The 13,401-nt window shown below is 40.2% G+C and overlaps 1 protein-coding gene across 2 annotated transcripts in view; it reads right to left on the minus strand.

Moving 5' to 3' along the window:
* Window positions 1-13,401, minus strand: part of FHIP1A (FHF complex subunit HOOK interacting protein 1A) — a 325,704-nt gene that overhangs the window by 44,282 nt on the left and 268,021 nt on the right. For both annotated transcript variants that reach the window (XM_049905183.1, XM_049905184.1), the window contains exons 7-8: window positions 12,300-12,467; window positions 1,490-1,569 (exon numbers count right to left, since the gene is read on the minus strand). In XM_049905183.1, the coding sequence (XP_049761140.1) occupies window positions 1,490-1,569; window positions 12,300-12,467 (248 nt within the window). The remainder of the gene's footprint in view (window positions 1-1,489; window positions 1,570-12,299; window positions 12,468-13,401) is intronic.

Genomic DNA, 13,401 nt, shown 5'->3' on the forward strand with positions numbered 1-13,401 from the left:
AAGATGGCTGCTTTTCATCCATCTAAGAAGCAATATCAAAGAATGTAACATTTAAATGCAATTAGGTTTTGCCCACGTTGAAGGCAAAGCCTCATTTTTGGCAATAGAAAAGGCCTTGCTGATGCAGTCAGTCATATCAGGAGAGGCTGGAGGGGGAGCTAAGTAATCCTTTTAGAGCAGATAACTAATGCTCTACCCAGGCTACACAGGCAGCTTCTTTGTGATCAGATTTGTTCTCTGCTAACGCTTTAAGATTAATACTGACCACCTGAGTTAAACCCCCTAAGAAAGTCTAAAAACTCGTTTTAAACTTTAATAATAATAATAGCTGCCCTCTACTGAACACCTCCTGTATTTATAATGCTACTACACTGCCTGGGGGAGTCGATGAGAACAGTGAATGAGGAGATTTATGGAAAAGCAGGCACACAATAGACACTCAAGAAACCTCCCGTTCCTGGTCTTCGTCCCCTGAACTGCTGCTCTGATTTGACCTGTCCTGGTTTATGGTCAAGTGCCAGCTGCCCGAGCTCACCCAGAGGCACCTCGGAAGAAAGGCCCGATGATCTATTTCCAACAAACCAGCCATCGAAAACCCTATGGAACACAGCTCTACTCTGACATATGTGGGGTCGTCATGAGTTGGAATTGACTCGAGGGCAACTGTTTTGTTTTATTCTAGCACTCATCCTCCTGTATAAGGATAAACCAAGTGCTTAACTACTGCCGAAAAACCAAAATACCAAAGCCATTGGCACTGAGTCTATTCCGACTCATAGCAACCCTACAGGACAGAGTAGAACTGCCTCCCAGGGTTTCCAAGGAGCGGCTGGTGAATTTGAGCTGCCGACCTTTTGAGTAGCAGCTGAGCTCTTAACCACTGCACCACCAGGGCTCCTTCTGACTCCCAATACCCATCTTCGGATACCAGCTACTTCATGAAAACCTTCTCCACCTGTGCTTCTGAAGGACCGACCCCCCCTTTTCTATCTTGTATATCAATTCTTTTCTATTTTTGTATTACATACCTTACTCCTTTCTAAATTGTACACGGAAAGTACTCATTAAATATTTACTGAATTTGAAACATACTCACAGGTCAGACAATGCACATAGTAGGAGTCAAAGGAATTATATACCAACAGTATTTCGTATTTGGAAAAGTTGTTTTCATAACACAAGACCCCTAACAATGCACTTCAGGATAGAGACATTCAGTCATGGACCAGAAGAGCTTTCATGATACTCCTGACATTTCCCAAACATTCTATTTACTGTTTTCAGGAGCATATTTATAATATGATGCATATGGCTTCCTAAAACTTTTATTAGTGAAACTAAAATTAACTTTGGGAAACAATGCAGAAATTAAATTCACACCCTTAATGATTTTCTTCCTTTGAGGTATAGCCCTACTTAACTCATATTACTAAAATAAAACCATAATATATAGTTTGTTTTTTTTAAGGAAACAAAAATGCCAACTCACCTTAGAACTAGTTGTAACATCACATCTTCACAGTGTAAACCAATGAGAGTTCTGAACAATGCCAGGGACACCACGCAAAGCTGGGAAGCAATAAACACAGGTTCTATTTCAAATACTGGAATGATAGCTCTGCCTCCCACAGATGGTAAGTAAAAATCATAATTACAACATAAAATGGCCTTTTTCCCTCTTTTTTTTTTTTAGCAATTTTGATAAAAAAGCATGATGCTGCCAGAGAGAATGTATATTCAGGCTCTGGGTTCTCCTACAAGACTCTATAAGAAAGCCTATGCCTGGAATGATGCTATTATGCAGAATAACGCTTCCACAGAATGCATATGCTCCTATTTCTAACTTTTAAAATCCAGACATGCGTGCCCTCCAACTCGCTGAAAGGAAAGGGGGAGAGAGGGGATAAAAGGTCACCTGCCTATATACTTTGCTTTCCTAGGTTATTTTCAGATACGATATTGGCTATTTTCATGACAGAGCTAACAGATACTGCAGAGACTCCGGCCAACCCTCCCTTTAGAGTCCTCTGCGCCAAGTCTCAGCTCCATCTTGGCTCTGGGGCAAACACCTTTCTTTGTTCCGTTTCCCATAATGCTGGAGGTGTGCTAATATACCTTTTTGCAAGTTCATCAAAAAAGAAAAGTCCTTCCCATCTCTGATTTCCCCAAAGGAAAGATAAGCCACCAAACAGAGATGATACCCAGAGGTGTGTTATAAAATCAGTGTACCCTCTTGGGAGTAACCTCTTATCAATTTGCCATGAGATTTTAAGTAATTTAGGCTCTTATCCTTTATATAGGAGGATAAGTGCTAGTCTGCCTTCTAGGCAGAATGGATCAAGGAAATCCATAATGGCGTCGTGAAGAAACAGCTATACTTGGCCTGCCCCAAAACACCTCCGTGCTCAAGCCAGGCCACATGTTTGTACTTAGCCAGAAGCCTCATACTCTGTCCCATCTCAAGTCCTTGCACACACTGTTCCTTTGCTTGGATTGTCTTTTTCTGCTGTCTCCACAGGCTAACTACCACTTATTCCCAAAGACTTAACATCAGCATCACCTTAGTAGGGAGTCTTTTTGCTCTTCCACCCAGTCCTACTGCCCAATGCCTCCTTTCCCCAGTCTCAGTTAGGTGTTCTTCCTATCTATTGCCACAGCAAGTTCTGGAAACCGCTGTCAGGGACGCTCAGCACAGTGTACTTGTCTTTTTATTATTGAGTGTAGTTCTTTCTTTATTTGACATACAAGTACCTTATCACATATATGATTACAAATGTTTTCTCCCAATGCAGTGGGTTGTCTTCTCAATTTCTTGATGGAGTCCTTTGAAACACGAAAGTCTTTAATTTTGATGATGTTCAACGTATCTGTTATTCATTTTTTGCTCATGTTTTTGGCACCAAATCTTAGAAACTTCTCCCTAATCTAAGGCCACAAAAGTTTGTCCCCATGTTTTCTTCTAAGCAATTTATAGTTTTATCTCTTGTATCTAGAGCTAAATATCCCCTTTGAGTTAATTTTTGTATATAGTGTAAGGGAGAGGTCCAACTTCATTCTTTTGCATTTGATCACCCAGTTGTTCCAGCACCATCTGTTGAAAAGTCTATTTTGTGCCCCATTGAGTGGCCTTGACACCCCTATGGAAATCCACTGACCACAGATACATGGCTTTATTTCTGGACTCTCAGTATTATTCCATTAGTCTATATGTCTATCCTTAACACCAGTACCACACTATCTTGATTACTGCAGCTTTGTAGTAAGTTTTGAAGCTAGAAGTCTGAGTCCTCCAACTTTGTTCTTTTTCAAAATTGTCTTGCTCTTCTGGGTCTCTTGAGTTTCCATATGAATTTTTGAATCGGCTTGTCACTTTCAACAAGGAAGCCAGCTGGGATTATGGTAGAGTTTACACTGAATCTGTAGATTAGTTTGGGAAGTACTGCCATACTAAGTCTTCTGATCTGTGAAGATAAAATGTCTTTCCATTTACTTAGATCTTCTTTAATTTATTTCAACAATGCTGTGTAGTCTTCCATCTGTAAATTTTACACTTTTTTTTGTCAAGGATCCCTGGTGGTACAGTGGTTAGGCACTCAGCTGCTAACAAAAAGGTTGGCAGTTCAAACCCACCATTGCTCCGCAGAAGAAAGATGTGGAAGGCTGCTTCTGTTAAGATTACAGCCTTGAAACCCCTATAGGCAGTTCTACTCTGTCAGAATCCACTAGACAGCAAATAGGCTTTTGCTGTTGTTAAATTTATTACTAAGCATTTTAATCTTTTTAAGCTATTACATCCACAATCAATGCCCACGGAAGCAGCAGTCAAGAAATCAAACAATGCATTACATTGGATAAATCTGCTGCAAAAGACCTTTTTAAAGTGTTAAAAAACAAAGATGCCACTTTAAGGAGTAAGGTATGCCTGACCCAAGTCTTGATGTTTTCAGTTGCCTCCTATGCATGGGAAAGCTGGACAATGAATGAAGAAGAGCAAAGAAAAACTGATGGCTTTGAATTCTGGTGTTGGCAAAGAATACTGAATATACCATGGAGTGCCAGAAGAATAAACTAACCTGTCTTGGAGGAAGTACAGTCAGAACGCTCCTTAGAAGCAAGGATGGCAAGACTCTGTCTGACATACTTGGGACATGTTATCAGGAGGGACCAGTCCCTGAAAAGGACATCATGCTTGATAAAGTAGAAGGTCAGCAGAAAAGAGGAAGACCCTCAACAAGATGGACTGACACAGTGGCTGCAACAATGGGCTCAAGCATGACAACAATCGTGAGGATGGCACAGGAATAGGTAGTGTTTTGTTTTGCTGTACATAGGGTTGCTAGGAGTTGGAACTGACTCAATAGCACCTAATAACAATGCTATTACAAATGGAATTGTTTAAATTTCATTTCATTTTCACTGCTATTACAGAGAAATACAATTGATTTTTGGATATTAATCTTGTATCCTTCAATCTTGCCAAACTCATTTATTAGTTCTAAAAGTTGTGATTACTAAGGTTGTGTATCAACTTAGCTAGGCCATGATTCTCAGTGGTTTGGCAGTTATGACCTAGTTTGGCAGCTGTATAATGATGTAATCAGCATTGTGATGTGATCTGATATAATGTGATCACCTCCACGATAGAATCTGTGTGAGTAGCCAACCAGCTGAAACGGAGTTTCCTTGGGGGGTATGGCCCGCATCCAATATAAGGGGACTTTCTGGTAAGGCTCGTGGGCTTTTGCTCACTCTGGATCCTACAGCTGCCTCCTGTTTGCCTGACCTTCATTTCTTTGGACTTGAGCTAGCAGCTTACCTGCTGTCTTGCCTGCCCATCTTGGGATTCATCAGTCTCCATAGCCTGTGAGCCAGAGGCCTGCTGTCTGACCTGCCAATCTTGGATTCACCAGCCCGGGCAGCTACGTAAGTCAGAAGAAGTCTTCAGCCTAACCCAAGAACTTGGGATTTTCCAGCCTTTACAACTGCGTGAGCCATTTCCTTGATATAAACTGTCTATGTATTTATACTTTTTACTGGTTTTGCTTCTCTTGAGAACCCAGCCAAAGACAGTTGTTTAGTAGATTCTTTAGGGTCATGTCATCTACAAATACAGATAATTTTATTTTAATCTGTGTGCCTTTTACTAGGTTCTCCCTGATTTATGACGTATTCAAGTTATAACGAACCAAACTCATGGCCATCTGTTTTTTTGTACTACACATAATACTGTAGTATGTAATTTGCAGATGTTATAATTCTCAGATGTTCATGTTTCCGATTCCTAAAGATTTACAAAGATTCTGATAATGAAAGGCAGTAATAATGAAGGCTAAAAAAAAGAGGTATTCGATTTACATCAGAACTGACTTAGGATGCAGTCATTGGAATGGAATCCTGTCATTAGTCAGGGACTACCTGAATTTCATTTTCTTGTCTAATTGTCCTGGCTAGAACCTCAATGTTGAATAGAAGTGGCAGAAGCAAATATCCTTCTCCTGTTCCTGATCTTAGAGGGAAAATTTTCTGTCATTCACTGTCACATATACTCCCCCCAAAAATGTATTTATCAGTTTGGCCTGGCCATGATTCCTGGCCTGTGATTTTTCTGTTATGTTGTAAATCCTGCCACCATGATGTTAATGAGGGAGGATGGGCGGCAATTGTGTTAGTGAGGCAGGACTCAACCTACAAGATTGGATTTTGTCTTGAGACAATCTCTTGAGATATAAAAGAGAGAAGTGAGCAGACAGGGTGATCTCATACCACCAAGAGAGCAGCGCTGGGAGCAGAGTGTGTCCTTTGGACCCACGGTCCCTGTGCAGAGAAGCTCCTAGTTCGAGGGATGAGAAGGTCGAGAGAGAGCGAAAGCCTTTCCCTGGAGCTGACACCCTGAATTTGGACTTTTAGCCTACTTACTGTGAAGAAATAAATTTTTCACCGTTAAAGCCATCCACCTGATGAGTAAGCCATTCACCATGAAGTATGATGTTAGCTGTGAGTTTTCTGTAGATGCCTTTTACCAGACTGAGGAAGTTTCCTTCAATTCCTTGGTTGTTGAGTGTTTTTATCATGAAGGGGTGCTAGATTTTGTCAAATATTTTTTTCTGTGTCTATTGAGATGATTGAATGAGTTTTGTCCTTTATTCTACTAACACGGAGTATTATATTAACTGATTTTCAGATGTTAAACTGGCCTTGCATTTCTGGGATAAATCCCACTTGGTTATGGTGTGTAATTCTGTTTCTATATTGCCCGGTTCAGCTTGCTAATAATTTGTTGAGGTTTTTTATAGTCACAAGAGATATTGGTGTGTGGTTTTCTTGTGAGGTATCTGGCTTTGGTATCAGGGTAATACTGACCTCACAGAATAGTTGAGAAGCGTTCCCTCCTCTTCTATTTTCTGGAAGAGTTTGTGAAGAATTGGTATTAATTTTTCTTTAAGTGTTTGGTAGAATCCAGCAGTGAAGCCATCTGGGCCTTGGTCTTTCTTTGTGGGTAGTTTTATAAACACTGATTCAGACTTTTCACTTGTTATGGATCTATTCAGAATTTCTGATTCAGTTTCTTCACCTGTTACAGATCTAGTCAGAATTTCTAATTCTTCTCAAATCAGTTTCAGGGGTTTATGTCTTTCTAGAATTTGTTCATCTCATCTCAGTTATCTAATGTGTTGGCATATAGTTGTTCACAGTATTCTCTTACAATCCTTTTCATTTCTGTAAGGTTGACAGGAATAGCCACTTTTTCAGTCCTGATTTTAATAATTTGAGCCATCTCTCTTGTTTTCCTGGTTAGTCTAGCTAAAGGTTTCTCAAGTTTATTTTTTCAATAATTTGTTGATTTCTCCATTATTTTCTATTTCATTGATTTCTGCTCTAATCCTTATTATTCCCTTCCTTCTGCTTGCTCTGAGTTTGTGTTTCTTTTTCCAGTATCTTAAGGAGGAAAGTTAGGTTCTTGATTTGAGATCTTTCTTCTATTTTCATGTAGGTGCATACAGCTATAAATTTCCCTCTAAGCCCTGCTTTTGCTGTATCCCGTAAGTTTTCCTTGTTTTGTTTCGTTTTGATTTATCAGTGCAGACAGGTTGAGTGTGCTTCAGTGATCGCTCACCTGGTGGCACAGAGGGTTCACCTCCTGCCCCCAGTTGATCTGGGCAACTGTGAGCAATGTACACGTGAGATAGCTGAGGGTGCACTGGGCAGGTGCTATCTGGCAACATTGGGAATGCTCAGTCGCTCACCAGATGGGCAAGTGCTGGGCAAGGTGCAAGGCTGGCATGGGGGAGGGGGTCGCTGAGGTGCTCCTTCCATGGTGGGGGCAGGGTGGCTGGCGGGAGGGGGTGTGTGTCAAAGTGGGTGTGCGCAGGTGCTCTCTACAATGGGAGGGGGCAGGGCCGGCAACCGAGGGTCCTGCAGGTACTCTCTGGTTGGGGAGGGGTAAGGCAGGCAGCCAGGAGGAACACATGTGCTCTCTCCAGCAGGGGAGGGTGTTGTTGTTAGGTGCCTTCCAGTTGGTTCCAACTCAGAGCAACCCTATGTATTACAGAAGGAAACACTGCATTGTCCTGTGCCATCCTCACAATCCTTGTTACGCTTGAGCCCACTGTTGCAGTCACTGTGTCAATTCATCTTGTTGAAGGCCTTCTTCTTTTTTACTGACCCTGTACTTTACCAAGCATGATGTCCTTCTCCAGGGACTGGTCCCTTCTGATAACATGTTCAAAGTATGTGAGATGCAGTCTCACCATCCTTGCTTCTAAGGAGCGTTATGGTTGTACTTCTTACAAAACAGATTTGTTCATTCTTTTGGCAGTCCATGGTGTATATTCAGTATTCTTCGCCAACACCACATTTCAAAGGTGTCAATTCTTTCTTCTGTCTTCCTTACGCATTGTCGAGCTTTTCACATGCATATGAGGCAGTTGAAAACACCATGGCTTGGGTCAGGCACACCTTAGTCCTCAATGTGACATCTCTGCTTTTCAACACTTTAAACAGTTCTTTTCCAGCAGCCGATTTGCCCGGTGCAACGTGTCATTTGATTTCTTGACTGCTGCTTCCATGGATGTGGACTGTAGATCCAAGGAAAATGAAATCCTTCACCATTTCAGTCTTTTCTCCATTTATCATGATGCTGCTTATTGGTCTAGTTGTGAGGATTTTGGTTTCCTTTACACTGAGGTGTAATCCATACTGAAGGCTGTGGATCTTCATCAGTGTTTCAGGTCCTCTTCACTTCCAGCAAGCAAGGTTGTGACATCTGCATAACACAGGTTGTTAATGAGTCTTCCTCCAGTCCTGATCCCCTGTTCTTCATGGAGTCCAGCTTCTCAGGTTATTCGCTCAGCATACAGATTGAACAGGTATGGGGAAAGGATACAACCCTGACACACACTTTTTCTGACTTTGAACCACCCAGTATCCCCTTGTTCTGTTCGAACGACTGCCTCTTGATCTATACACAGGTTCTTCGTGAGCACAAATAAGGGTTCTGGAATTCCCATTCTCCACAATGTTATCCATAATTTGTTATGATCCACACAGTCAAACGTCTTTGCATAGTCAGTAAAACACAGGTAAACATCTCTCTGATATTATCCGCTTTCAGCCAGGATCTATCTGACATCAGCAATGATATCCCTGGTTCCACGTCCTCTTCTGAATCCAGCTTGAATTTCTGGAAGTTCCCTGTCCATATACTGCTGCAGCTGCTTTTGAATGATCTTCAGCAAAATTTTACTTGCATGTGATATTAATGATGTTGTCCGATAATTTCCGCATTTGGTGGGATCATCTTTGTTTGGAATAGGAATAAATATGGATCTCTTCCAGTCGGTTGGCCAGGGAGCTGTCTTCCAAATTTCTTGGCATAGACAAACGACCACTTCCAGTGCTACATCCATTTGTTGAAACATCTCAACTGGTATTCCATCAATTCCCGGAGCCTTGTTTTTTACCAATGCCTTCAGGGGAAGGGTAGCATTCCATAAATTTTTGTATGTTGTACCTCAGTTAAATATATTCTCATTTCCCTTGTAATTTCTTCTTTGACCCATTGGTATTTAGGACTGTGCTGTTTAATTTCCATATATTTGTGAATTTCTCAAATTTCTTTTTGATACTAATTTCTAATTTCACTCCATTGTGATCAGTGAACACACTTTGTATGGTTTCCATCATTTTTATTCATTGACATTTGTTTTATAGTCTAGCATATGGTCTATCTTTTAGAATATTTCATGTGCACTTGAAAAGATTGTATATTTTGCTGTTAGGTAGAGTGCTGTATAGATGTCTGTTAGGCCTACTGGCTGATAGTGTTGTTCAAGTCTTCTGTTTCCTTGTTGATCTTCTCTGTAGTGGTTCTATTCATTATTAAAAGTATTGAAGTCTTCAAGAATTATTGTTGAATTGTCTCTCCCTTTAAATTCTGTCAGTTTTTGCTTTGTGTATTTTGAGGCTCTGTTTTTAGATGTATATACGTTTATAATTGCTATATCTTCCTGATGGAGTGACCCTTTTATCATTATAAAATGCCCCTCTTTAGCTCTAGTAACGTTTGTTGTTTTAGATTTTGTCTAACATTAGTATAGCTATGTCACCTTTCTATGGTTGCCGTTTCCACGGTATATCTTTTTCAACGCTTTTACCTATTTGTATCTTTGATTCTGAAATGCATCTCCTCTAGACAGCATACAGATGGATCCACTTTTTTTAATAAATCCATCTGATAATCTCTGACTTCTGATTGGAGTGTTTTCTCTATTCACATTTAATGTTATTATCTATATAGTTGAATTTACATCTGCCATTTTACTTCTTGTTTTCTATATGTTTCATGTCTTTTTTGTTCCTCTATTCCTCCTTTGGGGCCCTGATGGCACAGTGGTTAAGCATTTGGCTGCTAACCAATAGACTGGCAGTTTGAATCCACCAGCCATTCCTTGGAAACCCTACGGGGCAGCTCTACTCTGTCCTATAGGGTCTCCACCAGTCGGAATCAAGTTTTTATTTCTCCTTTACTGCCCTTTTTACATTCAGTGAATACTTTCAATTTTATGATTTTTTGGCTACTTTTTTTATTTTCTTTGTGGTCACTCTAGGGCTTATCAAAAATCTACTTTAGATTTTACTAAATTAGTCACAGTGTTATTGTTATAAATATTACATCTATATACGTTACAGAAACCCTGGTAGTATAGTGGTTAAGAGCTATGGCTGCTAAACAAACGGCTCACAGCTGGTCCACCAGGCACTCCTTGGAAACCCTATGGGGCAGTTCTGCTCTGTCCTATAGGGTCGTCCTGACTCAGAATCAATTCGAGAGCAATGGGTTTGGTTTTGGCCTTTGCATATTTGTTACAAACCTAAAAATTCATTGTTTTAATTATTATTCCTTTGTTTTTTTATGTTATTTTTATTGTGGTGAAATATGTATAAAATTTACCATTTTAACCATTTTTAAGTGTACAGTTCAGTGGCACATTTACAATCACCACTATCTATTTCCAGAACATTTTATCACCCCAAACAGAAACTCTGTATCTACTAAGCACTAATTTCTCATCACTCCTCCCACCTCTCTCATGCCCCTGGCAACCTCTAATCTACTTTCTGTCTCTAAAAATTTGACTTATTTTAGACAGTTCATATAAATGGGATCATACAGTATTTGTCCTTTTGTGTCTGGCTTCTTTCACTCAGCATGTTTTCAAGGTTCATCCATGTTGTAGCATAGGTCAGAACTTCACTTCTTTTTATGGTTGAGTAATATTCCATTTTATGTATTTACTACATTTTGTCTATCCATTCATTTGCTGATGGTGCTTTTGAAACAATGATTGCAATTCAATACAGTCAGCTTTTGGGGAGTGGGGTGCAAAGTGGGGCACTAGTAGTATAAGGAGATTTTCAAAGTTAATCACAGCTCCAAACTAAAACTAAAGGAAAAAAAAAAAAAACCTATTACCACCGAGTCAATTTCAACTCATGGTGACCCTATGTGTTACGGAGTAGAACTGTTCCATAGGCTTTCCCTGGCTGTAGTCTTTACAGAAGCAAGTCACCAGGCCTTTCTTCCGCAGAGCTGATGCTGGGGCTGCTTATGTACAACCAAACATCTCGTGGAATTTGTTCCTTATTTGGAGGTTTAGGGTCATGGTTTCAAGGTGCCTCACAGTTAATTGGTCTAATAATGTGTTTTGTGCTTCTGTTCTATCTCCTAGTTCATTGCATAGTGCCTAGGGTCTTAAAAGCTTGCAGGTGTCCACCCAAGCCACAATTGGTCTCTATATTCCTGGAGCAACAGAAAAAAAGGAGAGTCAGGAATAGGAGGAAAAAATGGAATGTGTGACTAACTGCCTCTGTGAACAACTGTCTCCTTTGTCATGAGGCCAGAAGAACTGGATGGTGCCTAGCTACCATTACTGAACATTTTGATCGATAATTCTATAGAAGAATCCTGATCAAAACAGGGAAAATACAGACCAGAATTTCAAATTCCCACGGACTCCAGACTTTCTGGAGCCTTGGAGGCTAGATGAACCCCTGAAACTGTTCTCCTGAGATAATCTTTAAACCTTAAACCAAAAATATTCCCTCAACTCTTCTTAAAACCAAACATTTTAGCTTAACTAGTAAAAAATGTCTGCCTTGAGCATTGTGCTCTTTTAAGATCTATCTATATGGGATCAAATGACAATAGCAACTTGAAAGATCAGATAGGAAAGTTACGGAGCAGTGAGCTTATGTTAACAAAAAACTAAAAAAAAAAAACAAAACAGGAGAGGAATAATTCAGAAAAGGAGGGTGAGTGGTTGTTCAACTCAAAGAATGTAATCAATGTCACTGAACTGTACATGTAGAAACTGTTGAACTGCTGTATGTTCTGCTGTGTATATCCTCAAAAACAACAACAAAATAAATCATATTAAAAAAAAAAACAAAACCCTGTGGACAGAAATATGGTCTCTAATACCCAGACTTGATACATTCTGGTTCCTTGGCATTTCTTGGCAAGTAAACCCGTATATTTCTCTGCATCTTGCCTCCCCAGAAGCACATTCTGCTAGCTTTACAGAAGCAAGTGCCAATCCAGACAAATTGAGAAAAATGTCCTATGAAAGAGCTTCTGATAGCAAAACATGTTATCTAATTCACCCTTCCCAAAACAGAAGAAAGGTAATGGCTGCAAAGGAAAACAAGAGGAAGAGAAAATATTCCTAATCTCATTCCAATAAGAACTCTCCTGAAGTCTGTTCTCAGTTAGGAGTTCCCTTTCTCTGGGCTCTCCTTACCCGAAACGGAGTGTTGATTCGGCTCGTAAGAGTGTCCAATATGTGGATGTTCTCATGCTGGTGCAACAGGATGAAACGGAGGAAGATCTCAAGTAGTGCTGGCTCAGAGACACTGCGCAGGAAAAGGTCCAGATATGCGGTTGTGGTCATGACCTCCTCCACAGTCACCTGTGACCAAAGACAGAATGAGCACAGGTGAACTTCCCCACGATGCTGCAATACATGCCCCCAATGACTCCCTGCCTCACCGCAGCACCCCCTCAAGGAAAGAACACTCCTGCCACAAGAACATACTTCAGAGTTCCATCTGAAACCCATAGCCTATTTGCGTTCCACAAACACCTAGTGCTGCTTCCACCTTTAATTCAGTAAAGGAAAAACAAGGCATAAAGAAGTAATTCAAGTGCTTCAACAACTCTAATCATTAAATGCTGTTCAAATACAATAAGGTTTTAGTGTGTAATCAAAAAATGAAAAAAAGACAATGGCAAGTGTTTACATGGTCAGTAGAGGACTAATTAGAAAGCTCCGCATAACTTGTTCATTATTAGTCATTCGATAGACATTTACTGGGATCTGCCATGTACAAGGAACATCAGAGCACACTTCCTGTCCATCAGGAAGATGGGCTATGTATCTATCTAATCAACAAATAATAATATAATAAATGACAAACGAGAGGAACAGACAAGTGCCGCAAATATTCAGACATGTTTCTGGTGAGTTGCAAGTCAAATTTTTATAACTGAATAATATACATAAAGTGTTATTTATAAAGTGCTTTAAGAGCTTATTAGGAATCCCTGAGCGATGCAAACAGTTAAGTGCTCGAGTAGTAGTTGAAATGATGATGGTTCAAACCCACCTAGAGGGACCTCGGAAGACAGGCCTGGTGATCTACTTCCAAAAGGTCACAGCCTTGAAAACCCTATAGAGCACTTCTACTTTGTGCACATAGGGTCACCATGAGTCAGAATCGACTCCATGGCAACTAACAACAACAAGTACCTACTGCTTATAAAGTAACTGGGACTTTTTTTTACAATACAAATTAATATCTTCTACCTGGTATGATTTTTCCATGTAGTAAAATGCCAGTCTT

Source organism: Elephas maximus, chromosome 13 (genome assembly GCF_024166365.1).
Source record: "Elephas maximus indicus isolate mEleMax1 chromosome 13, mEleMax1 primary haplotype, whole genome shotgun sequence".
Classification (NCBI taxonomy): Eukaryota; Metazoa; Chordata; class Mammalia; order Proboscidea; family Elephantidae; genus Elephas; species Elephas maximus.